Source organism: Colius striatus, chromosome 1 (assembly GCF_028858725.1).
Source record: "Colius striatus isolate bColStr4 chromosome 1, bColStr4.1.hap1, whole genome shotgun sequence".
Classification (NCBI taxonomy): domain Eukaryota; kingdom Metazoa; phylum Chordata; class Aves; order Coliiformes; family Coliidae; genus Colius; species Colius striatus.
Genome location: NC_084759.1, coordinates 26151524 through 26174099, shown reverse-complemented (window position 1 = coordinate 26174099; position 22576 = coordinate 26151524). Strand labels below are relative to the sequence as shown.

The following is a 22576-nucleotide window of genomic DNA, read 5'->3' as shown; positions in this document are numbered from 1 at the left end:
GCGGGTGCTGTATCGGTGGCCGCGGGCTGCGCGCCGCACCGCTCGCTCCCTCCGCCGCTGCCCTTCCCACCGCTCCGCCTTCCCCGCGGCCGCGCCTCGGTTTCTCACTGCGGGCACCGAGGGGCGGCAGCGCAGCCATGTGTCGCGGGGGCTCCTCACAGGCGGGCGCGGGCCGGCCGGGCCTCGGCGCCGCGTGCTGAGGGGAGCGGGGCCGTAGGGCCGCCCCGACCGGCCGTTCCTCCGCTACCGCCGCTCCGCGCCCTTCCACGCCCTTCGCTGGCCGGAGCAGCCGCGAGCGGCCGCGGGTCTCCCCCGAGGCGGCGCGGAGCAGCCGGCGGGCCGCCTTTGTCTCCTGCGCCGCGTCTGGAACTGCAAAGGCGCAGCGCGAAGCTCCCGGGGGCTGCGAAGATCCCAGCCGGCCCTTCTTACCCTGCGCCTTCTGCTCTGCTTTTTAAGTTATTTTTTTAACAATATTTTTTCCGCATGGGTGGAGACTCTTTCAGTCTTTGGCCTCGGTATTTTTAACTGTTTTTTTTCTTCCTTCTGTGTTCACGTATCTGCATTGAATGAACTAATAAAGATGGATAAGAAATCATTTGAAACCGTGCTGGATGAAATTAGAAAGGTAACTTCTTTTCATGTTAGTTTAACCATTTGATGGTGGACTTCCTCTTGATAAGCACCCCCGGTTAGGCGTTTGAGCTCTTTAATAATCGCTTCAGGATTCAATAAAGACTTAACTTTCACCTCGGCGTGAAGAGCTGTAATCCTGTGTTGCTGGTATGCCCTTGGTTTTGTGAGTCAGGTAACCAGTGCAAAGCTGTTGTGACATGCTGCTTACTCTCTTTGTGGTGATTTTATTTTCTTAGAAACCTGAGACTGCATGTCCACCGCTGAGATAACAGGTGCTTAAAGAGCACTCATTTGAAATAAGCCCTTGAATAGTTTATCGCTACATTTTCACTGTCAAGAGAGATAAGAAAGAAAAGGCAGAATAGCTCTGTGTGCCTTATTTGGGGAGAGGGACTGCATTTGCTTGGCCTGACAGTATACAGGCTCTCACTGTGTGAGGCATTTGGCTTTCATATGATGATTTAGGAGATATAACGCACAAATAAAAGATGAGGGACTTAATTTCAAAGGTACGCTCTGCTGTCCATCAAAGCCAGGTCTCCCGCAGCCCAGGAGCTCACACCTTCCTCCAGGATGCAAAGTCCTGGGTTTTGATGCATGCTCTTTTTTTCTTTCTGCAAAGAGGCCTCTTTAACAGGAAAGCTAGAGGTTAGTGGTTGTGACTGTTCCCCAGATACTGGAAGTGAAATGGGAGAAGAAAAATCAGCTGAGGTTATTGGTGCCTGTGTGTTGTAGTTGGCAGAGGTAATTTAAGTGTCACGGTAGAACAGTTCTGTGTTCTGCTAAAGCTGTCTTGGTTCGGAAAACAATGGGTTTGTTTTGTATAAGATAGCCTTGCATCAGAAAAGGAATCCTTCGCATTTCTGTAATAGATGATGGGTTGTCGAGGAAAGGTCATTCCTTTATTTGGATTTGTGTGCATCAGTTTCTCCTCAGTATGCAGGAGATGCAGTGACAGCTGCAGTTGTAGTAGCGTTTTGGTAAAAAACACTACTAGAGAAGTCCCAGGGACAAGTCTCTGTTATCAGAGCAGCAGTTACTAGCATTTTTGCATAAGGTCATGGTCATAAATTCTCCTTTATCAGAGTTATATTCTATGCTGTGTAACCAGCTGAAAACATGACAGCCTAAGATATTTCAGGGTGTGGACTTCCCTCCTAAACTAAGAATTTTTATGGAAAATCCAGGGAAAGAAAATGAAGGAACAACTTGCACATGAATACTTTCTCAGAGAATTAATGGTGGGAGGAAGCAATGTTTCAAATGTTACTACTGCAGCACCGCCCTTCAAAATATGCTCTGTGATAACTAAAGACTTCAAACAAAAGGGTTTTGGCATGTGATTTTTAGGCAATTATGTTTCCTGTATGCTATCTACCTGTATTCCTGTAAACCAAACTTACTGTTGATCTAAGGAGCAGTGCTATGCTGTGTTAATAATAGCTATGCTGTTGTGATGTAATGTTCATTTTCCATATGCTTGTGTTTTTCTTGCTAGGTCTTTGTTTAAACATCCTTTCTAGTGCTGTGGTAGAACCTTTATTATCTGAGCCACAAGTCAATCGTCTTGTTGTGTTCCATTTTCAGTCCTACAATTACTAGAAAAAAAATTTGTTTTAATGCATAGCTTAGTTCTTATGATTATTACCAAAGTGAAGTTTGGGGGTTTGATTTGTTGATTTGTTTAATGCATAGCTTAGTTCTTATGATTATTAACAAAGTGAAGTTTGGGGGTTTGATTTGTTGAGTTTTGGTGTGGGATTTTTTTTTTAATAAATGTACACAGCACTGTTTCGTTTGTGTTCTTATTATAAAGTCATTCAGTTGTTGATGTAAGGAGGAAGAGTGACATTTGTTTGTAAAGAAGTTGCTGTATGACCAGGTTTTTTAAGTAGAGAGTTAGAAATGAGCACCAACAGAGAAGTTTATTTTCACCTGTGACTTCGTGCTTTCTGGTAGTGTAGGTCTCTTAATGAGGTACAGAAGAGGAGAGGAGAGGGTTGTCTCAGACGGTATGTGGGTGGGTGGTGTCAGTGCACCTCTCTTGCACAGTTTGCAGTGATGGAGGACTTCTCCATCTGTGGAGGGACAAGGACGAAAGGAGGAAGGAATAGTGATAGGGTTTAGGGCTAGTGAGAAGACAGAAACAGGTGTGTGAGTGAAACTGGAGACCATTTGAGAGTAAGCGTGAGAGGTAGCTATAGATGGGAGCCTTGGAAGTGGGGAGAAAGTTGTTTACACTAGTTTGGGACAGGAGTTTGACTGTTGCCTGTCTTTTTCACATTCTGTACCTCCTACTCTTATCAGTGAGCTGAATATGAGGAGAAGGAGGAAGCCCTGGCTAGTAGATAGCCCACCTGCTTATTAACAAAACTGTCTTGCCACCAAGTCAAAAGTTGGTGGCTGGCACTTTGTGAAACTACTCTACTTGCTTTGTTGTGTATGATTACAGAATAAAGTTTGAACAATGGGAAGGTAATGATAAGGCATCAACATTTGGAGCAAGCTTTCTTGTACACTTAATTCTGTCTGTACAGACTCATTATCCAGTCCCCTCATAAAATCACTGAAGTACAAGGCTTTGCTAATTATTTTACAGGGAACATACAAAGAGATTGTGTGAACAATCAACGTTATTTATCACAAATTTGATGTAAGCTTTCCAGGCAAAAGGAAGAGTAATGATGATGTTTTCTCAGTAGTTTTAAACAATAAAGCAAATTAAATAAATTTTAAAATTAGCTTTTTCTTTTTTTAAACAGAAGAATTAAGTTACATCTCAGGTTTTCTCAGCCATCTGTTAGAAATATGGCAATGTAATTGCAGTTGTCACTTTGTAAGGTCAGGTTTTTTAGATTAATAGATAAGTCTAGCAGACAGTTGTGCTATAATTATAATTTTTGAGGGACTAATTATGTGTTTTTCTTCCTGTGTCTTCTAGGCTGTATTGACTGAGTACAAATTAAAAGCTATTGAATATGTTCATGGATACTTTTCTAGTGAACAGGTAAAAGTCAACACTGTTCTGGGTTTAATGGGAGCTCTTGGTTTTGTGGATTCAGTAACACAGAAAAAACTGTGTCTCCAGTCATACTGAGCCTGATCATACTAACTGTTTTATTTGCTACCTGAGGAGACTTAATTCCTCATTATCATATCAGCAGTAAACTGTTAATAGTTCCAAGTGGGTTTATTATCAAAATCATGACATTTTCGTTCTTCTTGTGTGTGCAAAATTGGAAAAATTAATCATCATGACATTTGGGATTATTTTGCATGGATTTTCTAAACTGTCATGTAGTAATCAATATCCAACGTTTAGGTGCTATGTAGATTTTTTTTTTCCTGTTTCTTTTTCTTCTGTTTCTGGGATTTTTTTGGGAGATTGTGTGTGTTGAATGTACTGTTTAAGATTCTGAACATTTTATAAGCTTTTACAGAAACTTTTTTTGTTCTAATACTGTCACTATTGTTGTACACATATGCAAATATACAGAGAGGAATAGCTATCTATTTTAAATTTTTCCATGGAAAAACTTCAGGTCATAAGATAGAATTTTTAGGTGCCTACTTAAAAATAAAAAGAGCTTTAGATGCTAGTAGGCACTGCTGTAATCAAACATCAGACAGACACATGTACTTTAGCAGTATACCACTATAATCCAAAATTGCAAAGAGTATATTGATGCTCATAGAATAACTTTATATATATATATATGTTTAATTTAAAGCTTTTCTGTTGCAGGTTGTTGAGTTACTAAGATACTTTTCCTGGGCGGAACCACAGCTCAAGGCAATAAAGGCTTTACAACACGTAAGTCCTTGTGGCGTGATCTTGTAGAGTAAGCTTGCCCTCTTAATCTTGTTTTAGTTTTGTGATGTCTGCTTTTTCATCTGATGGGTCAGTCTGCCTTTTAATTTTCCAGCTTTCCTCTTCATCTCCTTCTTTTTCAATGGTATCAAAATATAAACTGCCATCATTTTAACTGGGATACCTTTTCTGACTAAAGTAGCTTTTAGTTTCCCGTGGATCATAAAAACAGACATAGCCCTTTTTAACTACTGTTATCTTCCCTAATTTCCTTGCTTTTGGCAAGTGCTTTTTTGCAATTGGATTTAAAACAGTTGGAGTGTCTTATTTGATATACACTTTTTTCTTTCTTGCTTACTTCTCAGAAAATAGTGGCAGTTCCAGCATCAAAAATGGTTAATATTCTCAACTGCTTCACGTTCAGTAAAGATAAACTTATTGCCCTTGAAATCTTAGCTTCGTAAGTATCTCACTTTTATATTTCCTAAACCTGTACTGTTTTTACTAATGTTTCAGTATATAAAACATAAGGTACTTCTAGAAGGAAGCACTGTGGCCAGTTGAGGTAAAGCACAAATCCATTGCTGATGATTCTGTAAAAAGAAGAATGAGAAGCAGACCTAGAAGCAAAATTCTGTAGTTCATCTGAGTCCTGAGGATGCTGCTGCTAGGGCTTCTCCTTGCTGGAAGACTCTCACTTTGGCAACGTTTTTACAGTGGTCTTCAGATTTTGTGGACAATAAAGAGGGCCTTAAGGTTATTTCTGCTCACCGAAATGTAAAAGACTTGAGACCAGCTTATTCTGAGAATTGGCTCCTTTGCACTTGAACAGCCCTTCAAATCTTAAATTGATACATTTAATTTACAGATCTAATATCTGTAAAAGATGTGTAGGTCTTCTAAATGTCTGTTTACAGAGGAAGTTGGGGGTTTATACTGAATGTCTTCTGCCTCTGGTTTAGGGGGTTTATTATATTAAATGTTCTGTTTTGGGTTGGGTTTTGATTTTTTTTTTTTGCCTTAAGTATGTCTGCCTTGCATATGAGTGCTATATGTTACAGCAGCTGGAATGTTTTGGGGCATGTAAATCCATGATATAAATATCCACAAAACAAATAAGATTGAGGGTATAGGCATGATCTTGCTTTCAGAGTTGAGCTTTGAGAAGCTGTATGAATGCTTCTTGTCTCTTTCAGAAGTTTGGTGGCAGGTAAAGGAACGTGTTTTGCTGCTTGAAATGAGACTGGAGCTCACAGTTGCTATACTTAGCTAGTGTGGCAGGAGAGCACCGTAAATTCTTTAGCTGTTGAATTTCTACAGTGTGAGAAGAGCATAATAAGGGAGTCATGATATAGAAGTCCTAACCCAAATCTATATACTACTTACTTTGCTAATCAAAACTAGAGAACAAATCTGAAAGTTGATCCATGTTTTAATACCATTCCTTGAGGTGTTTTTCATGTCTTTGTTCAACACTTCTTGATTCCATTTGTTCTAACATGGTCCTTTGAGAAGTGCTCCTTTTTGGGGCTGTATTGTATCATATATCCAGTAGTTTAGATGAGGCAGGTAATTTCTGACAGCAGTAAAGGTGCCAGGGTCAGGGTTTTGAAAAAGGCAGGTACAGTCAGGCATTAGGCTCCTTGTACTCGCACATTTTGTTCTTAGTGTGCCTAGTGTTAGTTTTGGGAGAGGAACAAGGAGAAAGTAAGGGTCCTTTATGTAACTGCATAAGGGATTTTGCTACCTCTGCATAACTTGGAGAGCAAATGCCAGGAGTTTAATCTTTTGATTCTGGAGTAAATAAGATGAAAATGTGTTTCTCTACTAGTCAAGCAAGAAACTGTGGTAAAATGAGCAGCCACTGGTTTTCTGCTGTGCTGGGAATCCTGCACTAGTAGCAATTAAAGCTTTCTAACAAACTGTTGTGATGCAAAATTCATTTTGTCTACATAGTTGTTTATGCCATAAGGTTTGGCCATCATCGCCCATGATTCCATATTGATATTAATTCTAGTACCATGTTTCGCTTACAGGTATGAAGACCGTATTTAAGCCTGGGGGTTTTACTTTAATCGTAGTAATATTACAACCTGAAGGAACTATGGTTTTTTAATGTACTGTTGGGTACTGGCTGAGTAAGTGTCGATCGCTTTTCAGCAGTGCATTATTTCCAGTCCACATATGGAACAGCAGTAATCGTCTGCCGTTGTCTTTACTTATAGCAATATTGTTGACGCTCAGAATTACCGCCTTATTGAAGATCTTTTCAGAATTAATATGTCAGAAAAGAAAAGATGCAGAAGAATTCTTGAACAGGTAGTCAAAATACTCTTAATACCCTTGATTCTGTCAAATACAGTATTGTTTCCATTCTTTTAGTCATTGAGAGGTCGGGACTTACTATAAGGACTTCTGGGAACTGTTGGGGGAAGACAAGCTGGAAAAAGCAGCTACAAAAATACGTAGAGCTATGTAATACATGTGCAAAAAAAAAGAGGAAGACTCTGCCAGGAATTAGTATTATATGAAAAAAGGGACACAGAATTGCAACTAACGCTGAAGGAAACAGTCTGTGTTTGTTTTAGAGAACATCAAGTGCTTACCCCAAATTCAGTAGAAGCAGAGGTGGTACAAGTAGAGTTATTTAAAATAAAGGGCTTTTTGGCTGAACCTCATGCTATTTGGACTATTTGAGAAGAAGGTTCGAGACAAAGCTTTTAATTGTTCCATGTAGGTTGATTCATGCAGTCTAAGTGTCATGAATGATTAATTAATTTCTTTAAAGCATTGAATTTCATAGCAAATAATGTCCTCCTTTGGTTATTTTGCAGGCTTCAAAAACGGGTTGTAAGGCTCCTCATGCTATGATATCATCTTGTGGCATGATTCCTGGCAACCCTTATCCCAAGGGCAAACCAAGCCGCATAAATGGAATTTTCCCAGTAAGCATGATCAATGCTTTTTCTTTTCACAGTGTCTTTGATTTAGAACTCGTTATAGCATAAACAAAACAAGGATTCAAATACAAGGAAGAAGGGGTGGAATCAAAATTGATATTTTGGGTTTTTTTTATTTACCCCATTACAGACTTACAGAGAACTTGCATTATTTTTATTTGTCTGTTCTTTCTATGCTGCTTCAAGGAAAGGTGGATGTATAAATAATGTACTGTTCTGTAAATGAGCACACTGTAAATGCCCTGAATATTTGGAAGAATAGGAGAGGTGTAAACAGCTGGTATTTTGGTGAAGATGACCTAATATGGCCACTACATTACTACTGCTGATCATATAATCATAGAATGGTAGGGTTGGAAGGGACCTTTAGAGATCATCTAGTCCAAACCCCTGCAGAAGCGGGTTCACCTAGATCAGGTTGCATAGGAACATGTCCAGGCAGGTCTTGAAGACCTCCAAGGAAGGAGACTCCATAACCCCTCTGGGCAGCCTGTGCCAGGGCTCCCTCACCTGAACAGTGAAATAGTTTTTTCTTCTATTTAAGTGGAACTTTTTGTTTTCCAGCTTCATCCCATTACCCCTTGTCCTGTTGCTAGCTACTATAGAAAAAAGGGATGTCCTAACCTCCTGACACCCACCCTTTAGATATTTGTAAATGTTAATAAGATCCCCCCTCACTCTCCTCCAGACTCAACAGCCCCAGTTTCTGCAGCCTTTCCTTGTATGTTCCATTCCCCTGATCATCTTAGTGGCCCTGCGATGGACTCTCTCCAGAAGTTCTCTGTCTCTCTTGAGCTGGGGAGCCCAGAACTGGACACAGGACTCCAGATGAGGCCTCACCAGGGCAGAGTAGAGAGGGAGAAGAACCTCCCTTGACCTGCTGCCCACACTCTTCTTGATGCATCCCAGGATGCCATTGGCCTTCTTGGCCACGAGGGCACATTGCTGGCTCGTATTTAGCTTATCAGTCAGGACTCCCAGGTCTCTCTCTGCAGAGCTGCTCTTCAGCAGTTCGACCCCGAGCTTGTACTGGTGCATGGGGTTGTTCCTTCCCAGCTGCAGGACTCTGCACTTGTCCTTGTTGAACCTCATGAGGTTCCTCTTTGCCCAGCTCTCAAGCTGGTCGATATCCCGCTGAATGGCAGCACAGCCTTCTGGGGAATCAGCCAGTCCTCCCAGGTTGGTGTCATCAGCCAACTTGCTGAGGATACACTCTGTCCCCCTCATCCAGGTTGTTGATGAAGGTGATCTTAGTTCTTGATCAACTATGATAAGTATTTCCTGTGAACATTGAAGGGACTGCAAAATGTAAATGACCGTGTCCACTACTCAAAATGCAGAATTCTGATTATGTCAGGAACATGGACTCTTACTGTGCTTATGTCTTATAAACCAAACTGCTGGAATGCTTTTATTTACCAATTTACAAGCCTAGAACACCTAACAAATGTGGTTAAGTATTACTTTCAGAATAGTTACAAACCCAAATGTAGGGAAGAAAATCAAATATGTCAGAAATTCTATAGCAAGATTTACTTTGAAATTAATACTTAATTTTCTTTTGTTTCAGGGAACTCCTATCAAAAAGGACACAGAAGAATGTACCAATGAAGGAAAGGGAATAGCAGCCCGGATACTAGGACCATCCAAACCAGTATGTCTAATAAATGCAAAAATAAATTAAACTTTAAGGAAAGAAACGTTCAAGCACCAGCCAGTCCAAGGAGGCTTTTATATAAAATGCTTTTATGTTGCAAAAAGACTGTGGAGCAGCAATTTAAGCGAAGCTAAATTTCTATAATGAAGATAATATTTCTTACTTCACTTGAGAAGAAGCTCTACTTTGTATCTGTGGGGAATAGGATTCTCTAGTGGATACAATGTGTGTGCATTTGAAGGCAAAATTTAAATTACAGGGAGAGGAGCAGAAGAGAAAACTAAAAGCATTTTCAGTAGTCCATCATGAGCTAATGGAAGTTTTAGATGCCAGTACATGCAGTTTTTTATTACAGTTTCTGATGATTCCTCACAAGAACATAAAAATAATTGCCTTCATCTTGGAAATGTCAACTACAGCAGTGCCTTAGAAGGAGGTTCTTGCTTCTTAACAACACAGCTGATCTGTAGCTGAAAATTTTTCAGCATATAGGATAAAGTTTCAGTTAACCTGATACTGTTTTAAAGTATTGTCCAACTGTTTTATTTTTCCATTTATTATGAGATGTTTTCTGCTAAGCTATACTATTTTAAAGAGACAGTTGCCTTCATGAGTATTAGTTTTAAATGTGCTAAGTCTTTAAAATGAGAAGGCAAACAAAGGCTGCAGCATATGAAGACTGCAAGGCAGGAAGGAATTCACTGTCCCGCCTCTGTTCAGTATTGAGGTAAACTAGTTATGTTTCATTCTTTTCAGAAGAGTGAAACATTTGCAGTCTCAATGGATATGATTGAAAAAAACCTGATACTGGCTTTTTTTCCAGTGATGAATAGCTGCTTGTAGTACTATCTGAATGTTAGATTTTTTTATCTGAGAAACATTAGGTAATGCTTTTACTTTTGCTTCTTCTGTTTGTTTTTTGTTTATGTAGGCTCCATCAACCTACAATCCACACAAACCAGTTCCATACCCCATCCCACCATGTCGGCCACATGCAACTATTGCACCAAGTAAGGCTTCTGTGTGTCTTAGTTTTATGCTATTGTTTCATCCATTTGCCTTTTAAGTAACGTGTCAAGTGTCAGTTTCTCTGACCATGATCATACCTGAAATTGGCTTGTGCTCCTGAAGCATATTCTGGGTCCTGGTAAAAATTTACCTCTTGCTGTCATGCCTGCAGAGTTGATAAAAAGAGGAGTATATTGACTTCTTTTTGGAACATCCACATTATAAGGAAAATTCACAATCCCGTGCTAATGACAAAATATTTCATTTATTGTGCATGTTAAACAAGTCTAGGGCTGTATTTTTGTTGTAGTGTCTGACCAAGGTTTGGGCTTTGGCTTGACAAGTCTGTTGACAGGTTGCTGCTGTACCAAATTTAAGATATGGCCAGACACAGTCCTGAATTGGGTTGAAATACATAGAAACTTTCTGAAGGATGGTAATCTGTTTCTTAGATGCCTTCAGCTTTACTTTCCATCACAATGGAGAGAAAATAGTTTCTCAAAAGAAAAGTTTAGGCACGTAGACTTCAGTCTCAGCAGGGACATGGTGATTGCCTTTTGCTGTGTTTGGTCTGATTATTCCTAGCCTTGTGCCTTAGATTGAGTCTTTCTTCAATGACTCTTCTATCTTTGTTCTACTGCATCAGTTGTTTGATTCCAGAAGTTTCTGGAAGACAGTAAGACAATTACCATTTCTCTGTAAGAAGAGGTTGGAGTACTTAATGTAGCCAGACTCTGGTATTTTTGAGCAGCACCTGAAAGCTTTGCGTAGTCTTGCAATTCTGTACTGTGAAACAAGGAGTGCTCTGCTTAGAAAGCTTGCTATCTCACCAATGTTAGGGATTTCAGGGAGTTTTTATGGTATTAAGAAAGTGTGGTAGAGTTCTTAGCATGCCCATTTGAAGGATCTAAGCAACCTGATGTCTGGAAGTCTCCTTAGTGTCAGTTTGGAAAAATGGGCAGTGCTGGTGGCTAAAGTGATGATTTGTGCCTTAGACTTGACTTGCTGCCTGGAAAGTGTACAGGAAACTTTCAGACTAGCTCAAATTTATATTAAATAAATCCAATCCAAATATGCTAGGGCAACACATTTGGTCTGTGGCTGGATGTAAGTATTAATATATGTTGTGGTATGAACCAGCTTCAAAGGTTTCTGGGCATTATTAGGCTGCAACATGTGTTTTTAAAAAGGTCTTGTGACAATGGAACTCGTATCTTATGATGTATTTACATATATTAACAATATGTTTAATGAGATTGCAGATGCTGACCTGAAACTATTGAATGTGATTGTTTTCAAGCAATGGTCAGAATGTGTTGTTTTCTGCCTCCTACATGCACTGGTTTAACATTTGCTTCCTGGATGACACAATGATCATTAGTTACCTAACGATTTTTAAGCCAAAAGTTATCATGGGTGAAATCTTAACATAAGGTAGAACTAGCATGAAAGTGTGAAGTCAGAAAGGGCTTACATATGACAGATTACTGCACTTTGAGTACTGTTCAAATTCTACCTTTTCCCATGAACCCCAAGTTCATGTGCTCTTAAGATATTAATTCCAAACCACTGTGAAGTGTATTTATGTTCCTGTGATTTAAATTCTGATGCCCTTCATCAGAGCTGCCTACCACAGCAATATTAACAGTTGGAGTCGCTCCAAAGAATATGGGAAGGGAAAAGCCATTTTTTTAATGTCATGTATTTTTCTATTAAAATAATTTGCTAACCCACTTGAATTTCTTAACATTTAAAGAAATATTGAAGTAAAATAGAGTAAGTATTTGAGATGAGACCTTTTTTCTGAATTTTCTGACTAATGTTAGAGGTCTGGTCACAGTTGCTGAGGTATGTCTGGCTCTTGTTTGTGAGGGCTTTAATGTTAAAGGAAGAGTTGTAGCAGCCCTTATGTTAGGAAAAAGAACAAGGGATGCTGCATATATGTTGAATTGGGGAAAAATGGAACTGAAAGCAATTGAAACCTGGCTTTTTCAAGAGAACTGCCCCTAATGAAATTTGAATCACAATGCAGATGTTGGCAAAAGCCAGCATCCAGCATGGATGTTTTAGCTGGTCTGACTCTTTGGGTGAAGGAATGTCTTACAGTCTTTCTTTTAGAGGAAAAGGTGCTGACTGTTTCATTTAGAAGTGAATTCTTCCTACAACTGAGATGTGTATTGCATTTATTGTTTTAGGTGCTTACAACAATGCTGGCTTAGTCCCAATGGCTAATGTCATAGCTCCAGGCTTGGCAGCTCCTCCACCATACACTGCCAATCAAGGGGTATCAGGTAAAGCATGCATACCTTCAAAAAAGTTGATGGTATTTTTGTCTAATTCATTGTTGTGAGTGGATCATTCACTGCTGGAGTTCCATTTGCTTGTAATTTAAAAGCTGTTGTTCTCTGTTTAGAAAATGAAGAACCTTCCAGCCAGGCAAAAGCTTCCCAAAGTCAAGGTAAATTGCAGATCCACAGGGGGATTTTTGTGTTGATTGTATCTTTGCTATTTGTTCAGAAAATTTGTTCAGTGGGATTATCCTAAGCCTCTTAAGTATTTAACTGCTGTTTGAGTAGGATCCTTTTGGAGTTGAGAAAAAATAAATCTCAGGGTATTTGACACTTAGAATTAAAACATTCAAATTCAGCCTTTTGTGTTATCTCATTAAAGTGTGAGAAATCTTGTCAAAACTAAAACAAAATAGGGTTTGCAATGTAGTGCACTGAAACACTTCAGCAATACCTCTGCAGTTGTTAAAACATTTATTTGACATCTATTTGAAAACTTACTCACATTTTAAGTTGATATCTTAGTTGCAATGGGAAGCTAGGAATACAAGAGAGATTCCTATTTTATAGTTTACTGAAGTCCAGGTGTAGAATGTCTTATCCCTGCATGTTACATCCAACTGTGTCTACCTGCACATTTGTCTTACCCTTTAAAACCCAATTCTTTTTATTTCGTTTTCAGAAGAGAGAGTTGGGTGTTACTTTCCTATTTTTGTCTCATGTGGTACTTCATATGCTTTCTACACTTAGTAGAAGTCATAATAACAGTTCCTGTTATGAACTACTTCCCCAAAGGCTTTGATAATACTTTATTATATTTGACAAACAAACTGAGAATCTGCTGACTGTTGAGTTGGGCATATTAAAAGGCATCCAAAGTTGATAAAATGGCCATGAATTTAGCTCCTGTAAATATTCCCGGGGAGAAAAAAAAAAGTTACGTTTTGTGTTTTCTCTTTTATGCCCAGGAATAGTTGTACAGAAATGTTGCTGTTTCAGTGAATCACTTTATTCATATATACCCCTTTAAGGGGTATTTATTGAAGTGTATTCATTTACAAGGTAGTTGATACACCTAAGTGAATAGAGTGTAAGGGATCAATTCTTAGAAGGAGAAAATTGCTAACAGCTCTGGGTGATAGTGATTGGTCTTGGTGATAGTGATGATTACAACTACTGTGATCTTTAGGACAGTCTTCGGCTTGAAAACAGGATGAGGAAAGAAAAAAATCTAGAGCAGAGCAATCTGGGTCAAAGTGTTTTGAAAATAATATGTAAAAGGAAATAATTAGTTTGCAAACTCACTAGTTCAAGATACACAAAACAAGAGTTTGTCACGTCAACTTAGGTCCAGCATTTTAAAGATTCTGGTTTTGGGTTTGTGTGCGTATATATAGAATTTGGGCAAAAGAGAAATATCTAAGCTGAGAGTTATGGGTGATGAGTTTGACTGGTTAGTTCAGTGATTTGATTACAGCTGAACACATTATTTTGAAAGTAAAATGAAGCACTGGGGTTGTTTGAGAGGAGTGATTAATTAACACATTCATATTCCACGGGAAACTAGATAGAGACATATCAAGGCTCTTGACATGCCAGTGTTGACAAATGTAGCTTCTTTCCATTAACCTCCACATCCCCATTTGCAGTGTGCCTGCCTGTTTTCCTCCAGCTTGACTGATGTCTCTTTGACTTACTTTGTAGGGCTGACACAAGCTGATATTCCTAGTGGCAGGTGCTTGCCTCGATTAAGACACCTAACTAAAGACTAACAGAAGTATTTGTTGATAAAGTCAAGTGCCAATGTTAGTTTAATACTGTAGTGTGATAAGTGAATTCAAAAGTGTACCTTCTTAGAATCAAAATCTGAAGGAAACACAGTGAAGAGAATGACCTCATTTTGAAAGAAAGAAAAATGCCAGCACATGAAATCTGCTTTCTTCAGTTGTTTACCAAACTTCTTTGAAGTCATGACATATCGAATTAACTGGTTCTGAAGGAAATTCTGACCCTCAGTGAGAGTGGATGCAGAGGAGCCCAGGTGATCTGATGCTGATGGAATATTAGGTCTGGTTTGTGTAGTGCCAGATGTTAGGATCCAGAGGGAGGGTGTTTCCTTGTATAACTTAGACATTCTTACAGGGTATATTTGAGTACCTAACTGTGTTGCATGAGATCATGAAGAGGTAGCAGATGACACAAAGAGTGGTAGCCTTCATGACGTACAGCTTGTGTGGTGTGTTTGTACGTGCCTTTTTGTTTTGCATTTATAGACTCCAGTGTTGTTTGTTTATATACAGACATTGTGTTAGCTATTGCCTGTGTATCGTACTTCAAAATGCTGTATAAAATATGTTTGTGTTGATTTCAAACATCTCTTGATGGTTTCAAGTATTCTTACCAGTTTTGTTTCTTTGCAGCTTTTTCCGCACAAGCGAATCAGCTCTTTACTCCTCATGGTTCTAATCCTTCAACACCTGCTGCTACTCCAGTCCCTACCCCATCACCTGTCAAGACAATAAGCCATCCATTAGCACCTGCAACTCCACTCATCTCTGGGATGAACATGTCTACCCCTGTCCTTCCTGTTTTCCCGGGACAGGTCTCCTCTGCCATCCATACATCTCAGCCATCCACCCCAACACCTACTGTCATCAAATCTCTTTCATTGCCTGGTGTTCCTGTCACATCTGTTCATAGTGCAACCTCTACCCCTGTCCCTGCAGTTTTTTCTGGGCTGGCCTCCCTCCCGGCTGCCACACCGGCTCCTCAGGGCTCTGCCACGCCGTGTGCCACCCCCACGCCCAGCGAAGCTTTCGCATCTGCTACTGCACCTTTCGCTGGCCTCCCCTTTGCTGCAACCTCTTCAATTGCCTCTGCTAATAATCCCACTCCATTGTCATCAGTTTTTGCTGGCCTCCCTTTGTCCTTGCCACCAAATGCCCAAGGGATTTCCAGTCCTGTGCCATCTACAATCGCTAATTCTCCTGCCACTACCATTCCTGGTTCACTTAACTTGCCTAACCCAATTTTATCTGTCTTAAAGGGATTTCTGACATCAAATGACACTTCATTAATCAATTCATCTGCTTTACCTTCTGCTATGACAAGTGAGCTTGCCTCTTTGTCTGCTCTTGCTAATCAAAGCTCTGACCCTCCCACTTCCTCTGTCAACAAATGCTACACTCCATCAGCCACCCCCACCCCACAGCGTTCCTCCACACCTGGGCTGGCCATTTTTCCAGGTCTTCCATCCCCATCTGTAGCCACTTCTAGTTCCACTCCTCCCACATTGCCTGCACAGTCACCTTTAACCACTTCGCCATCGATTATGCCAGTCAACTGTGGCTCATCAGCCTCCCTTTTGCATGGCACAAGCCCTACTAATCCTGATCAGCAGCTCTCATCGGCCCCAGCTGCCACAAGTATCCCAGTTCTGGTCAAAACAGAACCCATGAGTCCTACGCTCTCAGCCTTCAAAGGTCCTTCTCATTCGGCTGGCCCCTCTCATGGCACTCTAGGACTGTCAGCACTGGGGCGTGCATATACCTCAGCAGCTTCAGTGCCAGTCAGCTTACCCAGTTCCCTGAATCCAGTGCTGTCAGGTCTCTCCTCTTTGAGTGCTCCTCTGAACAATTCCAGTTCTCTGGCTTCCATTTCCCTCGCCCCACATGGTTCCTCTGCTCCCATTGCCCCCATGTTCAATGGACTTCCTCCTTTTACGTCTCTAACCAGTAACTTTGCTTTTACTGGTAACCCAGCGCTTACGCCACCCGTCACTCTCCCAGGGTCTTTGTTAGCTGCTCCGTCTACAGCCGCTTCCGCCGTGTCTGCCCCCCATGTGAGCTCCACTGCCGCCGTACTCTCAGGACTCGCCGCCTCAGCAACGGTCTCTGCTCCACCCTTCTCGCTTAACTTGTCCAGTGCTGTCCCTTCCCTGTTTTCTGTTGCCCAGGGACCTCTGGGATCATCAAACCCATCCTTCCCTGGTTTTCCTGTCTCTAACACACCCTCTGTCACTCCTGCTCTCCCTTCTTTCCCTGGCCTCCAGGCATCCTCTGCAGTAGCAGCAGTTGCACCATTACCGGCAGCTGCCACAGCCCCATCTCCGGCTCCGGTCCTGCCAGGGTTTGCCTCGGCCTTTAGCTCAAACTTCAACTCGGCACTCGTGGCGCAGGCTGGGTATGTTTCTGTTTCTTAAAGATGTCAGAACTATTTCTTTTAAGCAAAATGATGAATCTACTCAAGGCATAGACGTTATTTTCACTCATAGTTAGTAATTACAATTAATTTTTAAAGCTGGTTCCCCACTAGATTTCCACCTGTCTTTAGAAGCTAATAGAGTAGTTACCAAATAGGTTGTCCTCAATAGCCCTGTTAAAAAAGTCTAATCTGATGAGGTGCTGAGTGATCTTATTTCCCAGATGAGGATACTTGGCACCTCCTAGGCTTTTACAAGAATGGATTCCATGTGGGCATCCATTGACTATCTTAGACTTCCCTATGTTTCAAGGAAGTACCCAGCATTATCTTTTGTCTGTAAAGTTGATTTTGTGTGCAAGTCATAGGCACAGACAAGGTACAAAAAATTCCGAGTTCCCCTCTTCAGTATGCTCCAGACAGTCTTTGTTTGTCTGTGCATGAATAATTTGTAGGTAGCTATAAACTGTGGGCTTCTGTTTGGAAATTCTGGCCTTTGTGAGGTTTAGAGAAAGAGATGCTTTTCTAACTTAGATAGATGTAAGCTTATAGAGAGAGAAACGTAGGATAAAACATGATGTAGATGATCCTAATAATAATAGCTGCATTTTGACATTCTTTCAGCTTGACTTCTGGACTACAGACACCGGGGAATGCAGTCTTTCCTGGTCTTTTATCTCTCCCTGGTATCCCTGGCTTTCCCCAAGGAGCTGCACAGTCCTCTTTGCAGGAGTTGCAGCACAGTGCGGCAGCACAGTCAGCACTACTACAGGTAACGTGCCTATTGGTTAGTTTTGTTTGGCTTCCAGTAATCATTTGGATGTGTATTTGCCTCTTAACTTTTTGAAATTAGTTTAAGTCAGTAAAGCCCCTAACCTGTTTGAGAACTGATTACAAGGGTGATGACAGAGAACAACTCATTAACTTCTTCCTTAAGGCCAGCGTAAAATGCTTCTGGATGTTACGGATGTGATTACACCCTTTTTTGAAAACTCTTTGTAAAATGGTGAGGAATGAAAGAAAAAAATGTCAAGGCACGCAAGTGACATTTTTGCTAGATTTGTGTTAGATCTGATAAACTGACCATGTAGTTGCAAAATTTGTGCTCAGCTCCAGTCTGATATTTTTCATACTTTAAAGATGTCTGTGGGAAACCACTTCCTTGGGAGTTATGTGCCTCCCTACACATACTATCAGATTGTCTTGAATATGTGTCTACTGTGGTTGTGCTTTTCTCCTGATAGTTCCCACAGATACCATTGTTGTAATAGCAGCTTGAGGTGGCTTTAGGTAATGTTTAGTTTCAACATCTTCCTTGTCCATGAAACAACCTGTTTTGGTCATCAACCTACATAAGTTCACTGAAACTACCATCAGAGTTTGCACTGATATATTTAGTTTGCCTTTTGTTAAAAACAGCCTCTGTACACATGAAGGATTCTGGTAGGAAATTTGTCCTTCTCCAAAAGGTATTCAAAGAGGCAGAGTCTTGAGTTAATGTTTTCTCCTTCTGTGACACACCAGTTTGTGAAATGGAGCATATGTCTTAAGTACTGTTCAATGTGCAGAATATTGTGAGATATCTTATGAACGTCAGGGGAAATAGATCTGTGCCATGCTGCTTTTGTAGCTCAGGAATTTATTTATTCTGTAGAAATCTGTATGCAGATTGGATTGAGGAAATGTCAGTTTTCTTGTTTGTAAGTTCCAGCCACTAAAGTTAGCACTTAGCTTCTTGAGCAATGAAGGTAAAGGAAGTTCAACGTCAGTGAAATACTGCAGCTCCTGACTGAGCTATGCCTTCCAAATCAGCTGTGGCTTACTCCACTGAAAAGTAGCTGCGACTAATGCTTCTTAATTTTTCCTCTTAATCCAACTGCTTTCCTCACTCTCTGATATTTCAGAGCATTAGTTGCACCACAATTTAACATCTGCACATAAGGGGCATTGCTGTCTCTGTTCTTTGCATACTTCGGATAATGCTGTGTTTGTTTTGGCTTGAGTAGGACTGGTATTATGCCTGACATTTGGCTTGATTTAGATTTTGGATTTTTTGCTTTGTTTTTATCAGTGCTGTTTCCTAACTTCTTCTCTTCCTTGAAGGCACATTCTGCTTCTGCTCTGGAGAACTATACAGCTCAGCCTGAAGGTTTTTCTAACTATCCGTCAACGCCAGGAACACCATTTTCCTTGCAGACGAGTCTGCCCCAGAGTGGATGGCAATAAATCCCAGACATTTTTAAAGACTGCGGTGCTGGCTTGGCAGAGCCTGATCTTATTCGCTTTTAAGGCTGTCTCTGTGTTAGTGGGAGCACAGCCTGAATTGGGGAAAGAGGGGGGAAAACGTGAGGGTAAAATGATTCCAGATGTCAAACCTAACTTGTGGTTGCGTTTAATGGATTCAGGGGCTGATCCTGGGAACTGCTGAGCATTCTTGTCTCTCCTTTTAGCTTAGGAGTTGAATGTTTGATGTCTCACGGGATCAGGAACATTCAGACATGTTTATGTAAATAGAGTAATTGGCTGTCAAACTGAATGGGGAGGGAGAGTGAGTATACTTAATAGTGTGTATAAGCACCTATCCTGTTACGCTGTGTATGGTATATGTGGTTAATATAGAATGAACTCTAGACTGAAAGTAGATACTTAAAGCTGTAGACGAGCTTTCGCCTACATGCACACTTCTCGTGTGTGCAGCCATCGAGGTCAGTTTATGGTTCTTTGGATCTTCTCTGAGTATGTGTGAGGATCTCCTGTTGGCATCAGCAGTATGTTCAGGGGAGGCTGGATCAGAGGGGTGTGGGGGCTTTCTTAATGCTTTGAAATATTGTCATGGGCTTCCTGCTGAACTGGGTACTCCTGCCTGACTCTGATCGGGAGAGCTGGGAAATGATGCTGTACTGTGTTTGGTTAGAAGCGGGTTATGTTTTCATGGAGTATGGTTTAGCTAGCTGAGAAATATGTCTTTCCAAAGTACATAAAAGCTTCTTAATTTGCCTCTAAAATAACATTCCCTAACAATCTCCTTGCCCCCACCACCTCTCTGTGAATGAAATGAATTGTACTGCGGATAGGCCGCCTATCCGGCACTTTCGACGGCAGACTTTTGTGAATGTTTACAGACATGGTTCAAGTTCTTCTCTCCTTATATTCATAAACTCACTGGTTGTTGTGACACTTTTTGGCTGTAAACCACAACTCGATGGTGCTAATGTGATCCTGTGAGTATAAGCGGGAGCAGAATTTGGACCATGGATTTTTTTTTAGTATTTTTCCTTGGAAAACATACACGACTTTAAAGGCATATAGCTAAATTAACTGTAATGGGTAGGAAGGGTTACGATGCAGCATATAGAAAGGTCTTGCTTTGTTAGTGAAATTCAGTTGTGCACTCTTCTGATAACATTAGTACCTGTGGCAATGTGTAACACATCATTGAATATCATCTCCTGGAGGTGACTGATATTCAATCCTGTGAATAAATCAAAATGTAGAGGATACTATGCTGTAGAAAAGCTCTGCACCTAGAGTTTTACTTTTTTAAAGATTAATTCTGCTGGGAGATGTTGCTAATGTATTTTCTTTCAAGATGTGAACAAACTTTTTTAGAACATTAACGGGAATTCCTGTATTGGTTTTTAACACAATTTTTTTAAATAAAGAGTTTACAGTCATGGCTAAAAGGCTTTGCTGACTATTTACATATTTTCCCAAAATACAGATGAATATGCTTGGTTTTATTAAGACACTTCCTAATGTTTGATCTCACTTGTGCTGTTTTGTTTATTTTGTTCTGTATATTCAGAATTATATCCTGAATTAAAAAATTGATTTCCTAAGGAGCTGCAATAGAAATATCTTATGAAGTGTTCAGATAAAACATATAAATAGTGTCCTCGGTACTTTGTCAGCAGTTGGTGTGTGACCTACTCTAGGTGATCCTGCTGTGGCAGGGGGGTTGGACTAAATGGTCTTTCGAGGTCCCTTCCAACCCTTAAGATTCTGTGATTTTTAATCATCAAATTTATATGTTACTTGAGAGGTAAGAACACACTGCACTTAGACGTATTTTTTAGTTTTGTGAAACCTCTTGGATTCTAATGATTCTCCAATCTCAACTGCTTTTAAATCAGTGTCGATCAAATCAATGTGTAGACTCATGAAACTTAGGGGGGAAAAAAGTCTCTACTACCTATCATTATACTTCTCATTCTTTTCATGACCTATTCTTTGTAGAATGGTAGATCAATTGGGGAAGGGAAAATAAAAATCTAGGCATTTTCTCAAGAGTCAGTTGGCTTTTGTTCCATAGCTATGAATGTAAGGTAGTTTAGTCAGTAAGCATTTTGTAACCTGAGAATGCTGGGTTTGTGAGGGAATTCACATTACCCTGTAGTCAAAACCCAAGTAGCAGACATCAGCTGTTATGCAGTGTTTTATCAAAGAGTAAAGTTTTATCAAGTTCATCTCTTTCTCAAAACATTTCTTGAATGGTCATGGGGTGTAGCTGGTTGTACTTTTCTGTTCAAACATGAGACAACTCAAAATATACCTAAGAGAAAGTGGAGCACTGTTTCACCAAATGAAAACAAGTGAGAAGGAGTGAATATCATTTAATGTAGTGGATGTTCACTCCTCCTCACCTGTTTTCTATTCGCCTGAAACAGCATTTGCCAGCAAACAGCATTTTGTGCACTGCTGGTGTAGTTTTACGTAGAAGCTTGTCATCTGTGTTAGACAAATGAATAGCCTAAGAGGCATTAAACTGACAAGTTTTTTGTCTAGAATGGCCCCTCTGGTTCTTACCAAATCACATTAAGCAGGATTTTCTAAGTTGAACATTACAGTGGTTAGGATCAAGGTAAGTTTTAATTTTTGAAACGTTTCTTGTGATGTAAAATGGGGTTTTATCAATCATTTCTTTTCTCTTCAGGAATAAAGTCTGTGTTCTGCATTGCAGCAAACTCCAGTGACCCAGCCTTGGAATTTCTGAAGGGAGTGTTTCATCCTATCTCTCTCATGCTTATTTGAGCACCGTTTTTAAACAGCCAAGGAACAAAAAGGCTGCTCCTGAGGCAAACTGTGCTGGATCTTACCCTGAGCCTGTGCTGGGAAAGGGCTGTTGCCGTCTGACTTAATTCTGGACTATGATTATTTCATTGTTCAAGTTGACTGTTACTGCTATATTCCACTTATGTTGACAGACTGCAAAGATAAGGTGTAGTGAAATGTTCTTTCAAATAAATACTTGGAAAAACTAAGAACATACTGGGATTGTGTTTGCAAACACAAGTTTCAGTATTTCCTTCAAGTACTTTAATTGCAGCCGTTGTGACCATGAGAGGAAGAGAGTCATTTTTTTGTCCTTCTCTTTCTCTGATTTGCAGGTGGGTGCTTGAGTTTGCCTGGGTCTGGAAGGGAACTTGCCATGATATCAATGTTCTTACATTCTTGCAGTTTGCCTTCCTTTCTGGATTAAGGTGGGAGCAATCCCTTTGATTGACTGTCTGTCATATTTACTCATGCTCTAGTGAAGTGTAGCCAAAGGGTCACCTCCTGTCATCTCCCCACCTTCGGCTGTTGGAAGGTGATGTCACTTTCATGAGGAGGAGGAGCGGTATGGGGATGTTCCTACAAGCAGTAGGATAGTGCTGTTAATCTGCTCTGTGCCCTGTCCCCACTTCTAAATGTTGAAGGTAAAGAGGCAACAAGCCTGAAGCAAATAGGTGAGTTGTTTAAGCAGAAACTGGGGATGGACTAGACTGAGAAATCTTTAGGGAGTGGCCAAAGCCCAGTGTGCAGGAAAGAAAATATTTTGGGCCAAAAAGAGTCAGAAAAAGACAAACTTCAAACTTCACATTTAAGTAAATCTCATGTGAGAGACTCCTTGGTGACTTTTTTGCTACCTTGGGGATTGGCACTGTTTGAAAGTGGCTTCTGCATGTAAGAACTCTTCTGGTTTTAACAAACTTTGAAGTGGGTACTCCATCTAGGATTGAGTCTCTGCCACTGGGTAATG

At 40.5% G+C, this 22576-nt stretch overlaps 1 protein-coding gene across 5 annotated transcripts; it reads left to right on the top strand.

The window, feature by feature from the left end:
• The first annotated feature begins 11 nt into the window (after positions 1–11).
• On the top strand, positions 12–21825 carry PROSER1 (proline and serine rich 1). Of its 5 annotated transcripts, none has more exons than XM_061994060.1 (13): positions 12–625; positions 3575–3640; positions 4379–4447; positions 4810–4904; positions 6670–6763; positions 7279–7389; positions 8975–9058; positions 9993–10071; positions 12265–12360; positions 12483–12527; positions 14778–16539; positions 17182–17329; positions 21518–21825. In XM_061994060.1, exons 1-13 carry the CDS (start codon positions 581–583, stop codon positions 21548–21550), a joined length of 2727 nt encoding a protein of 908 aa, XP_061850044.1. In that variant the 5' UTR covers positions 12–580; the 3' UTR covers positions 21551–21825. The 5 variants fall into 5 exon arrangements, with proteins under 5 accessions (XP_061850044.1, XP_061850054.1, XP_061850038.1 ...); XM_061994070.1 differs by having other exon boundaries at positions 21491–21825; XM_061994054.1 differs by lacking the exon at positions 21518–21825 and adding an exon at positions 18661–20240.
• The last annotated feature ends 751 nt before the right edge of the window (positions 21826–22576 follow it).

Excerpts from the sequence above, each read along its gene's own strand:
- PROSER1 (XM_061994054.1), top strand. The coding sequence starts at position 581 with ATGGATAAGAAATCATTTGAAACCGTGCTGGATGAAATTAGAAAG. Across the intron at positions 4,448-4,809 it reads CAATAAAGGCTTTACAACAC|AAAATAGTGGCAGTTCCAGC; the intron begins GTAAGTCCTTGT and ends CTTACTTCTCAG. Across the intron at positions 16,540-17,181 it reads GCACTCGTGGCGCAGGCTGG|CTTGACTTCTGGACTACAGA; the intron begins GTATGTTTCTGT and ends ACATTCTTTCAG.